Raw genomic sequence first — 26,466 nt, 5'->3', positions numbered from 1 at the left:
CATTTCTCTCAGTCAGTGGACATCCAATGAATATGACCATCATACAGATTTATGCACCCACAACAGAGGCACCAGAAGAAATCATACAAGAATTTTATGGCAAGTTACAAGTAATAGATGTAACACCAAGGTGAGATTTATGCTACTTATTGGAGATTGGAATGCAAGAGTGAGAGAAACTGAGGAACAAGGAATAACAGGTCGTTTTGGTTTAGGTATTCGTAATACTACAGGGAAGAGACTAGTTCGGTTTTGTGCAGAGAATTCTTTGTTTGTTGCTAACTTCTTTAAACAACACAAACAGAGATTGTACACATGGGTATCACCTGATGGACAATACAGAAATCAAATCGACTATATATACTTGGACAAAGAAGATGGAGAAGTGCAAATTCAGTCTGTCAAGACTTTTCCAGGTGCAGACTATGGAACAGAACATGAATTATTAGTGGCTGCGATACATGTAAAATTACGGAAATTGAAAACAACACAAATGTCAATCAGATATGATCTGGGAAACATACTGTCCAAATGTTTTCAAGTTTCCAAGACTTTTCCAGGTGCAGACTGTGGAACAAACCATGAATTATTAGTGGCTACGATACATGTAAAATTACGGAAATTGAAAACAACACAAATGTCAATCAGTATGATCTTGGAAACATGCTGGCCAAATATAATATTAGTGTTCAGAACAGATTCAGCGTGCTCAATTTGTGTGAAAGAGAACCAGATGAACTATGGGAAGAAATTAAAGATATAATTAAAACAGAAGCAAAGAAGAATATTCCAACAATTTGTAAGAAGAAGAAGAAATCCAAATGGCTGTCAGAAGATGCCATCAAAACTGCTCAGGAAAGGAGAAAAATGAAGGCCACAGGAAATTTGCAGGAAGTACGGCATTTGAATGCAGAGTTTCAATGACAAGCCAGAAGAGACAAGGAAAAATACTTTAACCAGGAATATTCCAACAAATAGAAGACCAAAATAAGAAAGGAAAAACAAGAGATCTTTCCAAAAAGATCAGGGAAGTTCAGCGCCAAGGTGACAGTATTGAAAAGTAATCACAGAGGATATCTTACAGAAGTGACAAGCATCAAAGAAAGATGGAAAGAATATACAGAAGCCCTTTACAGAAAGGACTCCAAAATTACTGAAAAATTTGAAGAGTAGGATTATAAATATCTGCAACAGCTATCCAGTAAGAAAGCACCAGGAGGGGATGGAATACCTATTGAACTGCTCAAACCCCTAGGAGAAGAGGAAGTTAAAATTTTAACAGTTCTATGTCAATGAATTTGGATCACAACTGCATGGCCTAGGGCAGTGTTTCTCAACCTGTGGTCCGCAACGATGGGACAGGTGGTCTGTAGGCAGACTTAAATTAAATAAATATATATTTTTTTTAATTATCCACACAAAACAAATTAAAATTGAATTAGTAAAAATTATTGAAATAAAATGAGTAATAAAAGAGGGGTGAAGTGAACAACAGTATGGTTTTATTACTTCCGCCTTCCCTTGCTGTTTTGTCAGATTTGAAGTAAATATCTACATTTCAACCAATTGCTTGTTGTTTATTTATTTTTTATTATTGAAGATTTTCCTCCTTTGACCAAGGCTCAGTATATATTTAGAAGTGCTAAGTGATAATTGGACAAAGGGTATCGTGAGGTAACCCCAGTATTTATATATTTTTCAGAAAACATTTTTTTTAATAATGATAAAGTGGCTTAGAAGTAGGGCTTTGAAAAGAAAAGCAAATGAAACAGGTGATGCTAACCCTAATTGTGATACACCTGTCATAACGGCGAGTAAAGCTGATACTATTAAAGTAGAAGAGACACTCAGTTCAAACAAAATATACAGTAGGAAATATAACAGTTCATATTTGGATTTCGGGTTTACTTGGTGTGGCGATGAAAGTGAACAGAAACCTCAATGTGTTTTGTGTTATGGAGTGTTGTCGAATGAGTGCATGAAACCTGCGAAACTCTGACATTTAGAAACTAAACATTGTGATGTGAAAAATAAGCCAATTGAATTTTTTCAGCGACACTTAGAGACATTAAATCATGGGAAAGATATACATTAAACTGATAGCCATTTTCATTTACCCAGATTTCCAGTCTATTCAAATCATTTTGTAATTGCCGAATATCAGTAGCATCCCTGATTGCCCTGCCTATCTTCACATCATCAGCAAACAATTGCAAATCTGATGATAGACCCTGCTTGATGTCATTAATGTATAGATTGAACAATAATGGCCCAAGGACTGAACCCTGAGGTACACTACTGGTTACCTTAAATCTGGCAGATTCACACCCACTGTATACCACTTTTTGATATCTGTCTGTCAACCATCCCCTGATCCAAGTCAATAGATTATATTCCAATCCCTTGTTCTCCAGTTTAGGCAACAGATTATCGTGTGGTATCCTATCAAATGCCTTAGAAAAATCCAACATTATCATAGAGTATCCATTCCCTTTATCCAACTCGGCCATAACATTGTTATAAAATATAAGCAAATTTCTAAAACATGATCTTCCTTTAGTAAACCATGCTGTTCCCTGCAGAGTATAGAATGCTTGTCTGCCCATTTCTGTATACGAGTTCTTACCAACTTCTCTAAAATCTTCACTACCACACCAGAATACTAATGGGTCGGTAGTTAGACACATCAGTTTTTGCACCACCCTTGTGCAATGGAACTATCATGCATTCCTTCTATTCCTGTGGTATCATTCCTGAGCCGAGAATCAAGTTATACAAATGTGCGAAAGGCCTAGCCAATTCAGCTGAACATTCCTTTAGCAAACAGGCTGATATTCCATCTGTCCCTATTGACAAATTCTTATCCAGGTTATGCAAGAACTCATCAACCTCATTTTCATGAACCTCTAACTCTTCATCCAATGTAGTAGTAGCACTGTACACCATGTACATACACCTGGTTGATATATCTTAGCAAAGTGAGCACTCATTAGCTGAACAATCTCCTTAGCTTCCGACACTCATGTATCATCTGCATTCAATAAAGTTATTCTTCCACATTTATTCTTTCTTTTGCTTGCAGCATAACCATAAAATTCTTTGGATTGTCTTTAACTTGCATGGCCAATTTCTTTTCATACTCCATTTTAGCTTTTCTCATAATGCTGCTTACTTTTCTGGCCTGAGCTTTATATATTTCATAACTCCCCTCACTCTTATTCTCATGATATTATTTTCACATCTTCTTGTGAATCTCTTGCTTAATAAGGCTGCCCATCCATTTCACTCCCAACCTATTTATTCTTCTTACACTAGATACATCGAGATACTGCCTCATTCAAGCACTTTTTCAAAGATTCCCATGCATTGCTGACATTTTTTCTATTCAGTAACTGATACCATGGGACCAAAGATAGTATTCTTCTAAGTTGATTATAATTTCCAGCTTTGTAGTTCAGCATGTAGCCTGTTTTAATCGGAGCTTCAATATAGGTAGATACTTCCCAAGAACGAACAGCATGATCGCTGTCGCCAATTGGTGGTAAAAATAGCCATATTCTTGACAGAGATCCCTTCTGATGCTATGAGCAAATCCAACATGCTTTGACCTTGAGTTCCTTCTTTCATATGCTGCTTGAGAAAGTTGTCTCACAACAATTCAATAAATTCCTGTTCTTTTTTATCATGAAATTTCTCTTCTACCCAATCAGTGTTTGGAAAATTAACGGCACCCATAATAATCATTCGCTTGGCACCATAAGGCTAAATTGGTGATGCATTTCTTCATCCCCTACAACTGAGCCGCCAGGTCTGTAGCAACACCCCACCATATATTTCATTGTTAACCTCCACTTCACACCAGATATACTCAAACTCATCGCTACATGGGACATTGTTACCATCATTGTTTTCTTGTATTTCTACCCTAACTGGACTTAAGTCATCTGATATCATTAATAGCACTCCTCTTCCTCTCCTATCTCTTCTGTTATTCCTAAAAATAGTATATCCGTTACACTCGATCCCACTTACCATATCTGATTCTGATAGTCAGGTTTCACTAATGCCAACAATCTAATGCTCCTGGCATTTGTGTATAGACATAATAAATTATGACCTAGCCTATTCTTATAATTAGATATGCAATCTATTTGATCTTGTTCTAGAATTTTCTACTTTCCTTCCCCAGACATACTTAAAAGGTCCGAACCCAAAGCATATTTTTCCATTCCTTCGCCACATACATAACCATGTTCAAAGGCATTCATATCTTTATCACGTTTGTATACCATAGCTGAACTTTCACACACATTTTTCCTATTCCTCCCTTGATGATCTAGTTTCCCATACTCTGCATTGGGTCTCATAACAAGAAGTAATTTCCACAGGTTGCTGTTGCCAAATGAATTCAAGTGCAAGCCATCATTCTTATACAAATATTTTCTGCCATCAAACACACCCCACATTAGAAAGAGATATAACTAGACTATGGCCTAAAACATATAAAATATTAAATCACTTAAACAGAGATATAAAAGACAAAGTATGCATTACTACTATTGATACAGATACTTGAACAACATATTTCCAAGAGTCATGGACAGAAAAACAAGTTGATTACCAACCCATATATACCATTTTTAATGATGATAATATAGAACTAGATCTTAAACACCTGGAAGAAGCTTTAAATTCATTCAAGAATAGCAAGGCACCAGGAGAGGATGGCATCAACTTGGAACTCTTTAAATATGCCAGTGAATCATTCAAAATATGATCCCTTAAATTACTAAATAAATTGTTAATAGTAGAACCCCCCCCCCCCCTGATAGCTGGCTTAAAGCAACTATCATCATTCCTTACCACTTACCCATTCACAAAAAGGGAAATATAAATGATTGCAATAATTATAGAGGAATCAGTCTTCTAAGTGCAGGTTATAAAATATACAGCAAACTTATAAAAAAATAAACTCTGGGAATTTTATGAAGAAAGACTGGGCAAAGAAGAAAATGGCTTTGGATGTGGACACACGTGCTGATGGTTACTTTTCGTTAAAACTTCTCATTGAGAAACATAAGGAATATAACATTGAGACTCATCTGGCTTTTATTGACTACAATGAATCGTACAAGACTTCAGAATATTTTAGAAAATGGCAGAGTTCCAAAACAACTGATAAAAGCAATCAACATGATTTCTGTTCAAACAAGTAAACAATCTTCAGATTGGAAACCAATAAATAGAGGAGTCAGACAAGGCTGTAGCCTCTCCCCACTTCTGTTCAATATATATATATAAATGCTCTAATAAAAAGTTGGAGACAAAAAATACAGAGAAAATAACCAAAATCAATTTTAGATACACTACTATATGCAGACGACCAGATGCTTATAGCTTTATCAGAAAATGAACTTCAGTATTTTATACATCATGTAAATATAGTTGCTTTGATATGAAAATATCTATTAATAAAACTGAAGTCATGGCCTTTGCAGGTAACATCCTCACGAGAAGTAAAATTTGCATTGAAAATTAAATACTGGAACAAGTAAATACTTCTAAATACCATTTTTATTTACAACAAAGAGAAAGATATTGATCATGAAATAATAAATTTCAACAGAGCGCTAGGCATTATAAATCAGGTTTTCAGACCTTCAATTGTTCAAAAGCACACCAGAATCAGAGCCTATAGAACCTTGGCAAGATCAGTATTATGCTATGGAAGTGAAGCCTGGACTTTAAAGAAGAAAAATGAGCAGAGGATAACAGCAGTGGAGATGCATTTTATGAGAAGAACATCAGGGTATATACTCGTTTCAACCATAAAAGAAATAGTGACATTCTGAAAGAAATATTGCAAAACCAATAATCAAACACATCAAACAATGGAAAACTGGAAGAATCACGTGCAAAGAATGAATATTAACAGAATTCCAAAGAAACTCTTGAACTACAGGCCAAAGGGTAGTAGTTCTTGAATCTGAGTCTGGGTCCTCAGTAGGAAGACCCAGACTCAGATTCAAGAAATATTGAAAAGTGTTGGAGATAGGGCATCCCTATCTTACTCCTTCATTTATAGATCTATATAATTATATGTTATTATTATTATGTAACACCTGCAGGGAGTCCAAAGACTCGAGGGAGGGCACCTACTCTACAACTCTCCGTCTCTGCCAATCCATCAACCACAACTACCTTCATCATCTATACCAATGCCATCTACCGCCGACCACCATCATCACCACTAGTATTTTCAAAGATAATCACAAACATCCATGCCCACGGCAGGATTCGAACCTGCAGCCTTTTGTCTGGAGAGCAGATACACTAACCACTCGGCCAACCAGGACTTTACTAAAATAGAGCCAAAAGGCTTCAGGTCAGTGATGCAAAATTATATAAGTAAAGTGGATGTTAGATCCAGCATTATTTTATAGCTGAATGTAAAAACTATGAAAGTTTTGTAAAAATAAGTTGACCAGAGCTTACTGGAATACACTCACCGGCATTCATGAGTTGCCTTAGTGCCGACTACATAGATAATATAAACGGCGCCCAAATGTCTATGTATTCGCTTTCTGTTAGTCCATTTTGATAAGGTTTCACTGGCATGACAGCTGTTTTGAACTGGTTGGTTCTTCTCAGAGTTATTTAAGTAAAGCCCTCTCTAAAAATTTGATAATACACAGACCACTCCCTATGAGTGACCAAAAGCTCGTCCAACTTAGTATTGGTTCCACTCAGTGGCTACCACTGAGCAGAACTGCTCATATTCCAGGGCGAAAGCACCCACCGACACAGCCCCGATAGAGGCCCTGCTGGAAAACGCCAATCCCCAGAGACTCAGATTGCTTTCTCAAAGCAAAACTCCTCCAAAATCTCACTCCCCTCAGTGAGAGCCTGTTTAAGTAAAGGTCCTCTCTAAAAATTGGGCGATCCCCCAGACCACTCCCTGTGAGTGACTAAAGGATCATCTAACTCAGCGTTGGTTCCACTCAGTTACAGGCTCACCCTACCACTGAGCAGAACATATTCCAGGGGAAAAGTATCTACCAACAAAGCCCCACATGGGCCACTCCAGAAGACACAAATTAGAGACTAGAGACTCAAATTGCTCTCTCTCAAGGCAAGAAATCTTCAACCCCCTTTAGCAGGAGCTAGATCCGGAAGAAACCTTAAGAGAACGAAAACTCTCATTTAGTACAAAGGAAGGAACTTGAAATGTTGGAGAGGTGTATTTTATTTCTCAGTCAGTGTGTAAAAGTATTTACTAAAATAAAGAGCAAAAAAGCTTCAGTTTGGCGATGCAGAATTATATAAGTAAAGTGGATATTAGATCCAGCATTATTTGAAAAGCCGAATGTATTTGGCTTTGAAATAATGCTGGATCTAGTAATCCTCTTTTCTTATATATAATTATAGATTGTTTTTCAAGCATTTTTTAGTTTATTTTTATTTCTATTTCATTATCTTTGTATATATTCAATATTGCATATAGTAAAATATTAGATATATTTATTCTTTGTAATATATCAAACATTATATATTCAATTTTTCATTAAGTATTCTGGTATATATATATTCATGTATTCACTGAATTAATACCTCTGTAATTATCAAGTTTTGTTTTATCCCTATTTTTGAATATTGGTATTACTGTATCATCATCATAGCACTAATTGTATAGACCATATTGGTCTATTCCTGTCTCATTATCCATCCAATATCCTTTTTTGAGGTCTACCCTGCCTTCTCTTTCCAATTGGCTATAGGTATTACTATATGTGTGTTCCATTTTACTGGTATTTGTCCATTTGTATATATATTGATTCAAATATATTGGAGAGAGTACAAAGGAGAGTGTTAAAAATGATATCATGATTGTGGAATACTGATTATGGAGGCAGATTGAGAATTTGTAGACTGCAGACAGGAGAAAAAGGAGAGATATGATTGAGACTTACAAACTTCTGAAGGAGTCATACAGGATTTCAGTTGATGAAATTTTTCAATTTATGGAGGGTGGGGAAAGGATGAGAGGGCATTCTTGGAAGCTGAGAATGAATGCTGCTAAGAAAGGGGGTAAGGACTAGAATTTTCTCTCATAGGGTGTGCATGATTGGAATGGATTGCCATTGGATGTTGTGAGTGCAAGCAGTGTGAATGAATTCAAGAATAAGTATGATAGCTGGTGTGTGTAGTATGTGGCCTCCCTCGATGAGTCTCGAACTCCGAGGTCTCTCTTAATAAAAATAACAATCTTTTATTTAAAAATTTTAATCTCTGATGAAATTTTTTTCAAGCAAATTTATTCAGTTTGGAGTTTATTCCATCTCCTGATTTATCATTTTAAATTTTACTTAGGTTGTCCTTTAATTCTTTTATTGTTATTATATCATTTAAAGCATTTTGTAAGTTTTTGGTGCAATTTTTTTTTTTTTTATGTTATTGTTATCTGTCATCCAAAGATCTGTAAATTAATCCAAGAATTCTTTTAAATCTATTTTGCAATTTATATTTGCAGTTTCTTTTATATCTCCATTCATGCGTTTTACTATTTTTTATGCACTGAGTCTTAATTTGTATATTTCATTTTCTAGATATGATTTTCTTTGTCAGCTGCCTTTTCTAATGATTCAAAAAATTCCTCCACTTCTTAGTAGAACTTTTTATAGGACTGCTGGTACAAATAAGTTTTATTGTCTAATTACCTATTTTGAAATTTGCCCACATAACTATATTTGAAATTGCCTGCCAACCAAGAAGTTTATATTCATGTTTGGTGTTGAATGCTGTCACTATTCTTTCCTTTTTATGATGACTATTTCCTGAATATAACATCCTATATTTATCATTTAGTAAGATCTCACCAATTTGTCTTTGTCTCAGTAACATTAATTATGTTTGCATGGTACTTCTTTAGTTTGATTTCCTTTTCATTGATACTCCTTATGTTGGTGATGTTTATCAGTTCTTCTGATGTTATGTTTGTTCTAGTAGCTTTTCACTGTTCACCCTTGTTTCTTGATGTAAACAATACAGCCTTGTTTAAGTGGGCTATGTCCCCAGCTTGCGCTTGCATAAAGTTTAATAATTTTGTACTATCATGTTTGTTTCTGGTTTAAGCCAATACAGTTCAGTTGGCTAAGCCCCAAATTGCCAGCCCATCCTCATTTGTTCAGCGCTAGTGGTTACCTGGGCACATTACATGAGAGTGATGATTAAACATCAGGCCAGAAGTCACAATTGATTTTCTGTATTTCTTAAAGACCATGTGGAAGTCTCCCAGTTATCTGGCTTTGACCCTAAGTTTGTGTGTGTGTGTGTGTGTGTGTGTGTGTGTGTGTGTGTGTGTGTGTGTGTGTGTGTGTGTGTGTGTGTGTGTGTGTGTGAGAGAGAGAGAGAGAGAGATTCAGAAAAGTTTTTTTCAATAGAAAATTCTAAATGAAATAGAAAAAATTAAAAGTATGGCTGCAGTTGTAAATATATTTTGAAAGAATAATGCAAAAATATATATTACAGCAATTAGGTTGTTGTTTAAGAAATCATATGTTTTCTTCTCACATAGTGAATAAGGAAAAAGTTAAATTACGTGAGTTGCTTAAGAGTATGAAGCATAATGCATCTTATGAAAATTTGCAAAAACACTTCAGATCTGCAGCAAGAAGAAATAAAGTCCTTCCTGTACCATTATCAAAACCTCAAGCTGACAGGGTATGAATTTGAAATTTTGTTTTTCTATAATAATTACTATAAAATATTTAGAATAGTTGGGAGCACACAAGTTCCAAAATAATCTGTCAGGTGTCATTCATTGTAAATTTTTGATAGTTTATGCATCTGTACCTGTATTAAATAGAAATGCAATTAGCTCTATAGCAAACACCAGTTGTAACAAAAAAATAAATAAATAAATAAAATAAAATAAAGCTCACAAATAATGTCTATGTAAAAAAGTAATAAAAATTAAAAAAAAAAAAAAAAGGCTGGGGAAAAACTTAAGAGTTGTCTCGTTTGGGATGGTAAATTTCTAATCACACTTCTGTGCTTCTCTAGTGTCCTTGGCTGGAGTAATTTTTATTAGATACCCTTGTTTTTAAATTCTGTCTCATTATACTTTTTGGTGCCTCTGCATTCTTGGTGATCGTTCCGTGTGTGCATATAAGAAACATTAGTTTACAATGTCGTCTTCTGACTAATTGCACCTTCACTGACACATTCAAGTATCTGCTTCATAGAAACCTAATTAATGCTGTAATCAGATGATTAATCCATTAATTCGATTTGCATAGTCTGCCAGTTGAATGTATAAAAATTATTGCACGTCAATTATGTTGACTGTGGCATTTGTAAAATTTATCTATATCTATATTTCACTATCCTGCTTTGCCTTTACTTTACTTGTCTTTCATTATTATGATTGGCTGTCTTCAGCAGTCAGAAGTTAGGAATCTTCCTAACTTCTGACTGCTGTCATGTATTTGTTTATGCTATGTCTTATCTCTCATGCCCTATAGCCTAGCAAAGTCTATAGTCTTTGTTTTTTGACTGCACCAGCTAGACTGTATATTGTATATAATGTATAGACAAGACATTATTCAAAGACAATACAGGTATATGAAATTGTATTTGCATTCCCCACTTTAACTTAATTTTTCCTTTAGTCATTTGTGGCAATTAAATAAAAATCATACATATTACTTGCACAGGTTCGAATTTTTTGGAGACAGTACATTGACACTTCACAGTTCAGTATGTTGTTTACAAACCATTTATTAAAACCCAAAGAATATTTACAATATACACATTAAATAGATACAAATTCCTTATTCTTCTAAACCTTAGTTCTGAGTTATCATAGGACTTGAACTTAACATTATGCGGTCGTGAGATACACACACGCACACCGGTCAAGCTTAAATTACTATTACTTATACAATGTCTCATTGGCATGTTACACACAATTATTTACAAGTTTCCTTCTCACAAACAATCCATCACATTAATCAAATGTTCCCCAGGAATCTTCCTATCTTTTCTTTCTCACTCGTGTTGCTCTTTTCTTTCCTAATGTATTGACATAATGTCTCCCTCGTATTGGTGATCCCGTAGCCGATAGCGAAGCCTCTTTTTCCTTTTCCTACCATGAACAGAGATCTCCAGATAAGAGAATGCCTTGAGAACTCTGAAGATGGACCAATGAAGCTTCTCTTTCTTTTCCCGACCAAGGATGGCGCCGATCACAGGCAAGAGTAAGCATATTAAGAATCCTGTAGATAATTTTGCTTGCTGACTAGGCCACTTATATAGGCCTAGGTTTCTTTTATCTTCATATTCGCATGCTTTTCAAACTTGTCACATGCTTACCTCTGGGCATGTTAATGTCATCTTCGTGTGCTTTTTTGAATTCTTTGTTCTTGGCACTTACTGACCATTTGATGTGATGATGTCATTCTTTGCAAGTCTCTGTAACTTTTCTCTAGTGATAATCCTCTTTGTTCTTTACTAATCTTACCGTAAATTTGCTGACTCATGTGCCACATCATATTAAAAAGGAAATTCCTTTTTAATATAATGTTTTTTTTTTTTTTTTACACAATAACTTACAAGGAATAATATTTCACTGAACATTTCACTTTTTTTTTTCTTTTTTCTTTTTTTTTTTTTGTACATTTCCTGAATTAAAATCATTGTAAAACTGAACATGATAAGTTATGGAATTACTTATGCATTCTCAAACTTGTTTATTGCTATTTACATTCTTTACATAATTCAAACCCAGTTTTTATTCTGTATGTGTTTTTGACAGTGGCCCCCTGCCATTCCACTAGTCATTCTAGTATGGATGAACATGGTATCAAATTGATAGTAATTCATCAAGATGCTTCCTCATCATCTGATGCATAATGCTTCTGGACTATGCCTGGAGGAGATTCTAGAAGATCCTATTAATCAAAATCATCCATGAAGAAAAATGCTTCTAGTGTCCCCACAATTAAAGACCTTCCTAAAAAAAAAAAAAACTCTATTATTACAAATACAAACAATCCTAATAAAAGATATTTCTATTTCCATTTCTATATCCATTCCAACATTTATGGCATGAACATAGACATAAAGGACCTGTTTTTCAATGAAACTCAAACATCAACTTTAAAAACTACGTCTTGACTGCTTATGCTACACTTTGTATCCTATACTATGCTACACCTTCTACCACGTACAATCTGATATTTCATGCAAAAGAATGCCAAATCTAGAATTTTCTGTTCTGACCTTTTTTAAGTTAGGTTTCTGACACATTTCAATAATTCTAGTTTGTTTCCCATTTCCAGTTTATTGACCAAGCTAGAATGAAAAAAGTATTTGCTGCAGGAAGTGATCTAATCTAATGCAAATTTCTATCTACTAACTGAATATATATAACCTCCATTTTCCAAACACCATTGATATATTTTTAACCAGTTCTCCTTCCAAATATACTGCAGAGATCACTTCTCTTCTTGGTAACTCAGAGCACAAACTTCTGTTTCTTCTCCTACAGATTATCCTCAGCCACTCGTGACCTCTTGTCCATTAATCCCCAATAATGCCAAGTGGAATGACCTTTGGGGCTTTTCTCTTTCCACAATCAGACTATTCTGTCTCTTCTCCCAGTCCAACCAGTTGATCTGAGCAAGTTACAGAAATTGTTCACACTGAAATGAAGATTTCATTTTCTGCTCAAATTAAATATTTTAACCATCTGAGCTATTATAGTTTAACAACATGTGCTGACACAGTCCAAGAAAAAGAAAAAAAAGAAAAAAAAAACACCTTTAGCATATTATAAATAGCTTGAGGGGTGCTTAAGGGTCAAAGCTGTATAACTGAGAGGAGACCTCCACATAGCCTTTAAAGGAATGCGGAGAACCGACCAGGGCTTCTGACCTAATGTCCAATCCTCACCTTCTCGTGGTGCACCCTGTTGGGTATCTACTTTGATACTGAACGAACGAGGATGGGCTGGCAATTTGGGATTTAGCCGACCAAATTGTATTCTTATTGGTTAAACCAAAATAAAAAATGATGGTACAACATGACAAAATTTCATGCCGGCTGGGGCGTCGCCCGGTTAAACAAGGCCCCCGTTGTTTTCGCCAGGGAACCAGGGCGAACAGCGAAAAGTCAGCTACTGGAACAAATCTGAAAACAAACCCCAACTCAACATCACCAGAGTTAAAGATCGGTACTATCAACGTAAGAAGCCTGAATGGCAAAGAAATGGAGCTAGCTGAGGAATTTGATAAGTACCAGATCGACATAATAGGGGTGACTGAAACAAAAAAGACCAAAACTAGTGAGATCTTTCTGAGCAATAAATACAAAATGTTATATTCAGGCAATAACAATCAAGGAAAAGAAGGAGTAGCCATAGTATTCAACACAAAATACGAGGCTAATCTTCTTGAATGGCAGTCAGTCTCAAGTAGAGTAATGTGGGCAAATATGAGAATGGGGAACTGGACAATGAGACTTATTTGTGCCTATGGTCCCACAGAAGGTTCTACTAAGGTAGAAGCGGAGGAATTTTTTGAGGCTTTAGAAAAAGCAACTGACACAATGAAAAAGGAAAAGTTGGTCCTAGTTGGGGATCTAAATAGTAGAGTAGGAAATGATTGTGAGACATACAAAAATATTTTGGGAAAATTTGGAGAAAAGAGCAAAGCTAATAATAATGGCAAATATCTGTTGGATTTCTGCTCAGGACATGGACTGGTTATTACTAACACCATGTTCCAACATAAAAATGTGCACAAATTCACATGGAGAGAAGAGGCTAGGAATAAGAAAAGTCTCATTGACTATGTTATTGTTGATAGTGATGTTTTCTCCCTGGTGCAGGACACCAGAGTGTACAGAGGATTTGAAATTGGAAGTGATCACTATTTAGTCTTGAGCAGGATAAAATTGAATTTCATATTGAAAAGAATAACATGTAAGAAAGTTTTAAAGCGAATAAAAGTTGAGCAGCTCTCAGATGTGAACTGTAGACTAAAATACAGAAATATTATTGAAAAGAAAATGAAAGAGTTTGAGAACAGGAATCAAACCTTGGAGATTCAGTGGCAAACTCTGAAGGAAACATTGATTGATTCTGCCAGAGAGGCATGTGGTGAGGTTGTGTGCAAAGATAAAAAAATCAGAACTCCCTGGTGGACACAGGAAGTTAAAGAGGCAGTGAAGGAAAAGAAGAAAGCATATCAAAAGTTCCTGGCAAATAAGTCAGCTTTTACTCTTACAGAATACAGAGACAAATGTAAGAAAGCTAAACAGTGTGTAAAACTAGCTAAACAAAAGTCATGGGAGGACTTTGGCAAGAATATAGAAAATAAATATCAAGAAGGTGGCAAAATATTCTGGAGGTTGTTGAAGAAGCTTAGGAATGGAGGAAAGAGTGCTGTAAAAGGAATTAGAGATGATAAAGGTGAAATGAAAACAGGAGAAAAAGATATCCTTGAAGTATGGAGTAATTACTTTGAAAAACTGCTAAATGAAACAAGCAGTGATGACAGCACAGTGATAAAAAAACACTGACCAGGCATGCAGTCAGGAATACATATCCATACTTGAAGTAGAAAAAGCCATCAAAGGCTTGAAATGTGGAAAGGCAGCAGGAGTAGATGATATTCGACCAGAAATGCTGAAGTATGGTGGTATAAGAGTCTTACAGTGGCTGCACTGCATAGTTCAGAAAGCCTGGACAGAGGGACGAATTCCCGATGATTGGAGTAGAGCTCTCTCATAGTACCCATATATAAAAAGGGAAATAAAACTGAATGTGAGAATTACAGAGGTATTTCCCTACTGAGTGTTCCTGGCAAGATCTATGCAAGTATACTTGAGAAACGGTTGAGAAGAATTGTGGAAGAAAAGCTTGGTGAAGAACAAGCTGGATTCAGGCCAAATAGAGGCTGTCAGGATCAGATCTTCACTTTACGACAAATAGTCGAGAAAGCATGGGAATATAACAAAGATCTGTATTTAAGTTTTGTAGATTTGGAAAAGGCATATGACAAGGTGCCAAGAGAGAAGCTATTCAATACGCTGCAGTTATATGGTGTCAATGGGGCATTATATCAAGCAATACTTAATCTTTATTTGAGTTGTGAGTCAGCAGTTAGAATTGAAGGAAGTACAGGAAGATGGTTTAATGTTAAATCTGGTGTGAGACAAGGATGTACATTATCCCCTCTGTTATTCATTATCTATATGGATCACATTATGAAGGAATGTGGTATTAAACCTGATATCAAAATTGGAGATGTTAATGTCAGCTCTTTGCTTTATGCGGATGATGTTATACTTCTAAATAAATCCGCTACAAGTCTACAAGATTCTCTGACTAAATTGAATAGCTGTTGTAATAGATATGGTATGAAGGTCAGCAATAAAAAGACAAAGACAATGAAAATAGGCAGAATCATTGAAAATGTCAACTGTGTTGTGAATGGAGAACCTGTGGAACAAGTAAAACATTTCAGCTACTTAGGCACAATTTTTACTGAAGATGGTAAACTAAATATAGAAATAGACAACAGAATCAGCAAAGCTGGTATCGTGGGAAGTCAATTGAATAAATTCATATGGAATAAGAAAGAAATTAGTCGGAACATTAAATTAGCTGTATACAAGACTGTGTTCAAACCAATTTTAACTTATGGATCTGAGAGCTGGGTCAGAAGTAAAACACTTGACCGAAGACTAGAGACCGCAGATATGAGAGTCCTGAGAAAGATTAGAGGCGTGAACAGATGGCATCAATGGCAATATCATATTAAAAATGAAGATATTAGGAAAGAACTTGACATTGTCAGCATCCAGGAATGCATTAGCAGAGCTAATCTCAGATGGTATGGTCACTTAAATAGAATGGGAGAGGAAAGATTAGCAAAACAAGTGTTCTCTGCCAGGTTGGCAGGAAAGCGACCCAGAGGAAGACCAAGATATAGGTGGATTGATACGGTACAAAGTGCCTTAGACGATAGAAATATAAGATCTGATAATGTTAGAGTCTTGACAAGTAACAGACTGATTTGGAGGAAAATTGTAGATAGGAAGTTAGTAATGATGTAATTTTTTCATGTAGTACTGTCATATCCTGTACACCCCTTGAGGTTACATGGCAGGAATTTGATGATGATGATTATGATAAATAGCTTGAAATAAGAACTGTAGCTTAATTTTTAGCCTGTACCAAAACCCACAGCAAATGCAAATCATCCATCAACGAATTCAAATATGACTTCAAAAGGGCCTATTGCAAAAAAAAATCACTTTATGCACAATTGGTAGTCATATCTTCTGGTTCCTTACTAAGGTCAGCAGGCACAACTGCAACTTAGGTGGAAGCAGCACAGAACAATATTCTATCTCTCTTCTAGTTGACACTACCATAACATTTAAAGATAAACTAAAGTTGATTTTGTGGCATCATTTTCTAACAACTCCTGTGTAGACAAAGGTAAATCACTTCATACCAGAAATAGTGTATGTGTGTGTAAAAACTCATGTTCATAGAAACCTCATCACCTTACATAAATATGTTTTTTTTAGTAATAAAATAGTCATTTTCATTGATTTATCAATAGATATTTCATTGTACTGCATCATATATCATTCCCATGGGAATGATAGACAGCAAGAGCTAGTTTTTGCATTTTCATGCTGAGATCGCTATGGCTAGTTACATGCAGCTAACACCTTTTAGCTATTTCACAAGAGGATTAGACTTCTCTATTCAAGCTTTGAATAGAGAAGTCTAATCCTCTTGTGAAATAGCTAAAAGGGTGTCCTGTAGTCATTCTACTGTGGTACGGCTGCTGTCGAAAGTGAGGGAAACTGGTTGCTGAAATGAAAAAGGGGACAGGAAGGAAGCCACTGTCTACACCATGCCAAAATGAGTTCTAAAAAAGCAGCTCTGCCTCAAAAATCGCCATGTGTTATTCGGAGAACTGAAATGGGACTGGGAAGAACAAACAGGAGTTGTGGCTAGATCCGTAACCGTCTGGAGAAGACTCATTCAACAGACTGATAGCCAGGCACCCTAAAAAGAAGATTTTGTTAACCAAAAAAATGAGATTAGCTTGGTTAAATTGGTGCAAAGAGCATGCCAAATGGACCCCTTACCAGTGGAAAAGAGTAATTCTTTCTGACAAGAAAAAATTACTCTTTTTCCACTGATAAGTTCGAAGACGATTAGAGGAAAAATTCAACAGTCAAATTCTCAGCCAGTCAGATGATCTGGGGCTGCATGTCATATCATGGTGTTGGTTGCTTGCATTTCACAAAAGATTCAGTGAATGCACAAATGTACCTAGAAAATTTTAGAATTGCCACCTACTATTAGAGAACACTTTTTATCATCATGGCAAACTGCATCTTTCAGGATGACTCTGCCCCTTGTCATAGGGCAAAAATTTAAGTAATGCAATTATATCCCTAAAATGTACCATACAAATTGAGTGTAGTACTTAAAATCTTTAGTTTTTGTTAATGTTGTAAAATGTAAGGTAATGCATTTCAGGATGAAAAGATTACTTGCTTCATATTACATTGATGGTATATTAGTTTTCAGGAAACTGATGAGGCTAGGGATCAGGGGATGGTGGTGGATAGAGATTGAAATTCAGAGGACATATTGCAAGAGTTGGCAAAATAGCTCAGAATTACTTGGATGTTGAAGAATACATTGACAAATAAAGATTAGGGAGGTTATTATCCCTCTTAATAAGTGGCTCAATGAACACTCAATTTAGTGGATACCATGGCCAGGAAACAGCCCAGATCTCAATCCAGTTGAGAATTTGTGGTACCAAATGGAGACTGAAATACACAAGACGGAGGCCAAAAACACTTCGGGAGCTCCAAGAAGCTATTATAAGGTGTAGAACCATGAATTGATAGTTGCATCCATCAGGGAAATTGATTTTAATAAATTTAGTTTAATCCTTTATCCAAGTGTAAGCAAACGAAGTTTGCGCCTGAAGTATCTTCAGGACTGAGGCAACTCATGGTAAAGGTGGACTATGCTCTCATCACTAGTCTTTGTATTTGAAATTGATTTCATTAATGCCCCACTGATGTGAAGCTCTAATAAAGGCAAGAGGAGGACCCCGAAATACTAAACAGCAAAAAGTAAATTTTTAGCTTAATGTTAGTAAAACTGTATAGTTGAACTAAATTTTGATACCGTTATTAGTTTTTCCACTGAAAATATCACTGTCCACTCCATTTTGAAATATTTGCAAAGTTTATCAAGTTTATTGTCATTTCCTAATTATATCACATCTTGTACTAAAAAGAGCCAAAGATTAATCAAAAATAAAAATGTTATATTACCTTCATTGTTTGTGACAGTTATTGTGTTATTATCCCTTTTCAAATAGGCATTCAAATTTATTTACCAAAAAAAAACATGGTTGATGCAGTTTCTATGAACATGGATGTGCGCACACACACACACACACACTTCCTCTTGTTATGGTAGTCTTTATTTTTGTTTCCTTATTAGAGTACGTATTTAAGTATGATCCAAATATGTAGATCTGAGTACCTTGCAGTCGTGACCTAAGATCTAATCTCAATTATATAATTATCTAAACTCCTTCCTGCTATTTGGTTCTATTTCACAATCCAGTCTTCTCTATATCCTTGTATCTTAATTTTATATCTTTCTCCTTAATATATAACCTGGTTTGGCTCCCAGGGATATTTCCTCTTCAGAAACTAGCAAATTTATATTTTAACTGCGCCAGCCAGTTTCCTATAACAAGAATTTAATTCAAGCTCAGGGAAATATTCCTAGGTTTTAGGCATATACGTTAATCTAGAATTCACACACGAGTATGTAGATCTGAGTACCTTGCAGTCGTGACCTAAGATCTAATCTCAATTATATAATTATCTAAACTCCTTCCTGCTATTTGGTTCTATTTCACAAGTGGTAGTTTGACACCTCGAATTCAGGCAAGACTCAGGTTCAAGTAACAAACATGTTTATTAATGCTAAAAGACAGGTACATTAAATCTTGTATTAAGTTATCAAAACTTCTGTTGCTAGCTAAGTGAATGTCTTATGCTAAGCTATACAAACTGTTCAATACTAACCTAACCTTCTTACATAAACTGACATACAAAATCATGTAATACAAATGGATAATTAAACAATGTCAACACTCAAGTCGAGTTCCTTCATTCACATTTACTTTAAATAGATATTTCACAACTCATTTTTCTCTTAGTTAAATTTACTTAATTAACAAAGGGTTTTCACTACTTCAATCATATACAAGTTAGAGGTTTATCCTATACAATTCTTTGTCTAATAGAATTGGCTATATTAATTACTCTATCCTGTCAAAGTTCTCTAAAATGTCCTCAGTCTTGCTTTATCAAGACACAAATTCTACCTTCAAACAATCTTGAGATTGTTTGAAGGTAGAATTTGAATTTTTAGAAAAAACAAAAGGATCTTTACTTTACCAAGTCCCTCCAAAGGTCTATTAGCTGCCACGTGTTGCTTGGATCATCCTTCGTCTTGGCTGGTTCTGGGTCAGGTCTCGTGACTGATTTGTTCCGTTCTCTGCTACCGGACACAAATCAGAAATGGCTGGAACTACGAGCCTTCTCTGCTCGCTTGGCTGGCTGTCTGTCGACATAGCACCCTCGGCTTGTCCTATCTCCGATCACTCGTCGAGAGTCCTCTATCTCCAAAATCGCGGAAGAAAACCAAAAAAAAAATCCCAGAGCTTGGCGCGTATTGCCTTAAATATTCTTTCTCAGCGTCCTCTTTTTCCATATTGTTTTTTTTTCGCACGATCCATAACTTACATCACCCTTAGGTTGATCCCTTGCTTTCCCTCCTTGGTGTTGTTTTCGAGGAAAGGCGCTTAGATCAGTCTTCCCTGTAAGCTGCAGCCTTCATCGTTACGACGGGGGGGGGGCTTCGAGTCATCAGAATTCAAGGAGAACTGGCCTACCAGTCCGGAACTTGGTGGGGGGGGGGGAGCCCCCAGAGTGTGTATATATATATATACTACTCATATGTACAAGTGGAATAAGAACAATGGAGTTTAGTAATTCAAAAAAATTATAATAGCGCACTAAGATATTGACAATAGATACAGAAAATAATATATATATTTATATTACACATATATACATGTGGAATAAGAATAATGCAGTTCAGTTCAGTAATTACTTGAATATTTTGCATCAGTTAATTTCTCTTGGTATAAATTGTTTAATTACTTTTTATATAATTATTCTGAATAAGTTTTCAATATTATTATAAAAATTTAGGTACTGTCTAATCAGATTTCTCTATGTGTTCATGTTGTTTTCCTTTCGTATTAAGAGTGGTAAGCCTTTGAAAATTTTTGGAGCTAAATAGATATAACGTTTATGTATTATTTCTTTTTGCGCTTTAGTGATAAAATATTTTAAGCCTGCTTTTCTGAGAAGTAAGTATCTTTTCTAACATTTATGTACTGGTTATCAGTCTTTATGAAGCGTTTTTGGCATGGATGTTTGTGATTGTCTTTAGGTGGGAGGTGAATTTCATCACCCAGCATATGAGACCACTGCTCCACTTTTTTGGAAGCCTAAAATGGCTTGAAAAAAAGTTCCATATTTGGTTTCTAGAGCAGGGTTTCAGCATTATGTAAAAAATAAATAAAGATACAGAAATAAAGAAAGAGAAGTTCATAGAATGCTTATCCTTTATTTCTGTACCCAGGAAGCTTATAAATCTTCTTTTGCCCTGTTTACAGGGCATCTTCTTATATTCCCTGTGCTCAGGTTTACTAGCAGCCTCTCTTTATTCAAATAGGAAGGCTGCTATTTGCTCATTTAATTGATTTCTAAGATTATATCAGATACCACTGCTTCTAGTTGGGTCTTGCCCAACATGCAGTGTGGACATTCACAGAGTTTGTTTGAACAAAAATCTTCCAAAAAACAAATTTAAATAGTGTTGATTGCCTAAAACTTGACCATTTTTGGAAGGTTATTTTTCTAAATACCTAAAAAGTACTTGTTTATTTTAAAATTTAGAATTCTGTTTAATCATCTGTTTATACCTGTTGAAATTGGATCGCACTTCAGACTTGTCATATATTTTATTATTATACTTAAATTGAAATATTCTATTCCTGTCTTTTATTTTTTTGTAACCTGACATTGCACTATGTTAAAGATACCAAGAAATTATATAATTGTATAGTGTTTTACATGTGAAATATATTCACGTCTGAGCTACTTGTATATAGAAGCTAATGACTTCACATCACTTGCCTTAGTATGTATCCCATAAATGCCAAACACATCTCAGACATCAATATATTTCACTCGCAAAACATTGTTTTGCTTCCTTGGGTAAAGGATTAAAACCAAGTACAGGTATCCCTTGCTTAACGTGGAATTTGATTAACGCAGCGAAATCAATTGCGGCAATCGCTTGATATACGTGGCAAAAGTTTTGTTTAACGCACTTTTAACCCTGCAGAGCTCGCAGCTGATCTGACAGATACATGCAAAATGTTTAATATAAATATTCTTACACAATTCAATGTATAGCTTGAAGGTCATGCATAGCTGTGCATTCATATGTTACGAATGATATTCTGCACTGTTTTTTGCTTCAGTTTAGTTTAACACATGTTATGTTAAGATTTGTGATGTTTGACAGTAAATTGTATCTGAGAGATACCGCGACCTCCGATGTCAGTATAGCATGGTTTAGTTGTTGTTTTTTTTTATTCTTTGTTCAATAATTTCTAGATTGTAACTGAAAATAAATAAACCATCATGTATTACTGAAATAGAGAGCCAAAGGCTTATTTATCATACATGTCCTCTAGGAGATGTGCTTTACATTATGGAAAATAATAAGGAAAGTGATCTGGAGCTTACTCCACCTTTACTACGAGTTGCCCATAAGGTTGCTTATGCTTGCATCCGCCGAAACTTTTAGTTTCTATATATTCGGCACAAAATTCTTGTAGTTTCTATATTCAGTTATGACATAATGTTGGATTCAACATTAACTTAATTTGTAACATCATGTATTATATTTAGAGTGTTTTTTCTTTATGTTTTATTGCTTGTTTGCTGAGGTCTGGAGAGTCATTTTGCTTGTTATTGTAGAATTTATGCCAATAAGAAAAAAACTAAAACTGCTCAAACGACTCTTGATAACTTCTTTTAATAAAAAAAATTACAGTAAATAATGTAGGTACAAGCATTTATTAAACATTTACTTGCATTCATTTTTTATCTTTCCTAAAAGAGTACCATATAAAACGAATTATTAATACAGTAATCGATCATGGACGAATTGTAATTTTTACCATTGATTATTAGATTTGATTAATAAACCCTTGACACTACAAGGTAAAAGAGGGTAAAAGAAGATGAGAACCAAGGTAAAAAACTTTCGACATCTTTCTCTTATCCAGAGATTTTTATTAATATGGTCTAGCACCTTTTGGCTACTTGTATATGACTTCTGCATTACTTCAACTTTGGTATCTCCACCGGATCTATCTCCCACTAATGAGACCTCAATAAACATTGAAACTGGTCTGGGTAGTGTCCCTTCTCATTATGCATAGCATTTTACAAAAGGGGTGTGTGTGTGTGTGTGTGTCAAAAATGCACGGTGAATATATTTAACGTGCAAAACATTGTTTTGCTTCCTTGGGTAAAAGATTAAAACCAAGTAGTATAGTGGAACCTCGGTTGCCAAATTTAATTTGTTCCCAAAGCTTTTCGGAAACTGAATTGTTCGAAAACTGAAACCATTTTCCTATAAGAATTAATGTAAAATGGATTAATCTATTCTCCCATAAGAATTAATGTAAAATGGATTAATCCATTCTCCCATAAAAATTAATGTAAAATGGATTAATCCATTCTCGAACCCCAGATGATTGTTTATTTAAACCTTTACAACAGTACTTCATGCATAAGATTGTATACAAACATAATGAAAATGCATAAAATCTTACATAAAAAGAGTAAACACAATAAATAGATAAAATAAAAACAAAAATTTAACTTCACTTTAACTATACATACAGAGGAGAGTTGATGGCATTAAGTGGAAGGAGGTGAGTAAGGGGATTCCCCTTCCATAAAAACATCAGGTTACTGTCCTTCTGGGTTTTTTCCTCTTTTCTGTCTCTTTGCACCACTCGACTCTGCTTGAGACACACTGGGCCTCTGTCTCACTAAAACCTGTCCAATGACATTTGTTTTTGCCTGCGTTTTAAAATGTTTCTGAAGTGAGACATGGCACTGTCATTGAAATGGTTTATGATACGGTTTGCTACAGCTTTGTGAGGGTGATATCGTGCCACAAAACTTTGCACCTCACCCCATTTCGCACACATTTCTTTGATCAAAGAACTAGGAACATCCTCAATGCCTTCCTCTGTGTCTAAAGACATTTCCTCCACCTCCATCTTTTGCTGCTCCTTCTGAAGGTGTTCCAGTTCTTCCGTGGTGAGCTCATTCCTGTGATCCTTCACTAACTTCTCCACATCAGCATTGTCAACTTCCAAGCCCATGCTTTTGCCCAGAGACACAATATCATTGACAAGAGCAACATGCTCAGCCTCAATGTTTCTGTCTGCTACACAGTCTGGCCACAATTTCCTCCAGGCCGAGTTCATTGTCCTGTAAGTCACTTGTGCCCAGGTTTTGTCAAGGATACTTAAGCAATGGAGGATGTTGAAGTGATTTTTCCAGAATTCTCTGAGTGTTAATTCTGTGTCAGAGGTCACTTCAAAACACCTTTGAAACAGTGCTTTGGTGTAGAGTTTCTTAAAGTTCGAAATGACCTGCTGGTCCATGTGCTGAATTAGAGAAGTTGTGTTAGGGGGCAGGAACTTCACTGTGATAAAATCAGACTCCTCCACTAACTCGTCCTCCAATCCTGGAGGGTGAGCAGGAGCATTACCCATCACAAGAAGGCATCTAATTGGCAATTTTTTTTTTCTTGAAGGTATTTTCTCACACTTGGGGCAAAGACTTCATGGATCCACTCAGTAAACAATTGCCTGGTTAACCAAGCCCTACTTGGGTAACCAGGTACTCTTGGGTAGCCCTCCACATAACAGGCAATTTACTTTTCATCACATTATTTTTCTTAAATACCCTCGGATTCTCAGAGTGGTACACAAGCAATGGCGTGACCTTGAAGTCCCCACTTGCGTTTCCACATAGCAAAAGAGTCAGCCTGTCCTTCATTGGCTTGTGTCTTGGCAATGCTTTTCCCCCCTGAGTGATGTAGGTCCTTTTTGGCAATTTTTTCCAAAATAGGCTGGTTTCATCACAGTTGAACACTTGTTGGGTAAGAAAACCCTCAGCCTTTACATAGTCACTAAATTCTTGCACATACTTCTCAGCAGCTTCTCGGTTCGAACTCACAGCCTCCCCATGCCTAACCGCATCATGTATGCCGCTTCTCCTCTTAAATTTCTCGAACCACCCTCTACTAGCTTTGAACACATCAGTATCAGCACTCATACCAGGGTTTTTCTTTAACAGGTCGTCATGTAATCGCCTTGCTTTTTCACAAATTATAGCCTCAGAAACACTATCACCAGCTGACTGTTTCTAGTTTATCTAAATCAGCAACAATTTTTCCACTTCTTTAATTGTCTGCGATCTTTGTTTAGTAAGAACTTTCACTCCTCTTGTAACATCAGCTCTCTTGATCGCCTCTTTATTTTTGAGTATTGTACATATCATTGATTTCGCCATACCAAAGTGCAAGATTCGAGGCACGAACGCCATTTTCATGTTTGGATATGATTTCTTTTTTCATCTCTATCATGGTTCTAACAACTTTTCTTTTCGCTTTGCTACTATCACTATTCTTCTGCGGCCCCATGGTGACTTAATTAATAATAATTTATGAAAAAAAAGACAACAAAACACAAAGAAAATCAAGAAAACTCACTGTAAATTCGAGGAGGTGTCTGCACTGAACGAAGGCTGCTGCGTAACTGACACTTTCTCACCTTACAGCTCAGCACACGGAGCATGTGGTTGCTGTTTGCTTGTTCAGAAACTGGGGGTTTTTTGTTCGGAAAATATGTTGGGGAACAGAGCCATTCGACAACCGAGGTTCCACTGTATATAAAACTAGGTATCTTTAACGTATAATAGAACCAAGGTAAAAAAACTTTCAACTAACATTGTACTAATGATGACCTTGATACCAAGCTGAAAACTTTGCAAGAAATAATTACATACGTGATGTCTGTTTTGTGGTTTGCAAAGCTTTCAGCTCTGGTGACTGAGTAAATAACACCTTCACTTTGCTTCTAACAGGCCATGGATTAAGCACTTGTAAAATTCTTCCAGATAAGCTGGTAACATTGGAAATGTATTAGGATTGTCCAAAAAAATAGTGGCAGAAGACTTTCATTGTCTGGTTTGACATCATTGCTTTGCCTGTTGAAACCTTTTGAAGGACATTGCACTATCTAAAGAATAATACGAAACATTAATAATTGATTCTTCATTTTTGTATATGATAATACAGCAAAATAATTTACTTGTGGTAAATCCCAAACATGTTCTAAAGAACATGTTTGGGATTTATCAGTACATGTAATACAAAACTTGTCATCATAAATTACACTGGTAAAGACTCCATTCAAAGATGACTAATTAAAAGGTGTTATAAAAAAGTAGAAATGGACAGATATTTATGATTCTCATAATAACATACGTTTAAATGCCATAAGAAAAAAGTCTTCAGTAATATTTTATTTTATTCTATTGCAGGTAAAAAGAAGCATGATTTTTTCCAAGGTGTCAACCGAAGTAGGAAAATGGGGCAAAATAATCCAGAAGAACAGACATGTAAGTTTGATACAGAGTACTATATTTGCATAATGAAATGATTTAAATAGAATTAAATATTTAATTAAAGTGTATATATAATATGGGGCAAAATAATCAAGAACAGGCATGTAAGTTTGATAAATACAGAGTACTATATTTACATAAAGAAATATGATTTAAATAGAATTAAATATTTCTTAATTAAAGTGTATAATATTGTGATATTTTATTTAGGCAGACCAACTTTTGTTTCCTCCAAAGCCAACAAGTTTTAATTCTGAAAGAAACTCAGTGATTAGGAATTTTAAGGTAAATATCATATATAAGAATTCTTTTTTGAAAGTATTTAATCTTGACATATAAAAAGTTGCTTTAAAATATGAATTTGAAATGAATTTTGAATATAATAATTTCAGACATCTCAGATGTTTTGTCTCAGGATAGAATTATTTGTAAGGAAAAAAATGATAATAAAGACGGTGTCTATATTAACATATAGATATCCTATACCATTTTGTTGTTTCACGACATAACAGTGATGACACAAATTATACATAC

The 26,466-nt window shown here is 35.3% G+C and overlaps 1 protein-coding gene across 4 annotated transcripts in view; it reads left to right on the top strand.

Annotated features, from left to right (window-relative positions):
* The window catches only part of LOC150099367 (U3 small nucleolar RNA-associated protein 14 homolog A), a 247,894-nt gene that overhangs the window by 84,990 nt on the left and 136,438 nt on the right, over positions 1–26,466 (top strand). For all 4 annotated transcript variants that reach the window (XM_090403927.1, XM_090403929.1, XM_090403926.1 and 1 more), the window contains exons 6-8: positions 9,575–9,720; positions 25,849–25,926; positions 26,143–26,217. In XM_090403927.1, the coding sequence (XP_090260053.1) occupies positions 9,575–9,720; positions 25,849–25,926; positions 26,143–26,217 (299 nt within the window). The remainder of the gene's footprint in view (positions 1–9,574; positions 9,721–25,848; positions 25,927–26,142; positions 26,218–26,466) is intronic.

Source organism: Typopeltis vanoorti, chromosome 14, assembly GCF_054136105.1.
Source record: "Typopeltis vanoorti isolate ZY-2024b chromosome 14, IOZ_Tvanoo_1.0, whole genome shotgun sequence".
Classification (NCBI taxonomy): Eukaryota; Metazoa; Arthropoda; class Arachnida; order Uropygi; family Thelyphonidae; genus Typopeltis; species Typopeltis vanoorti.
The sequence above is the reverse complement of the archived record's forward strand: the minus strand, read 5'-3'. Positions and strand labels throughout refer to the sequence as shown.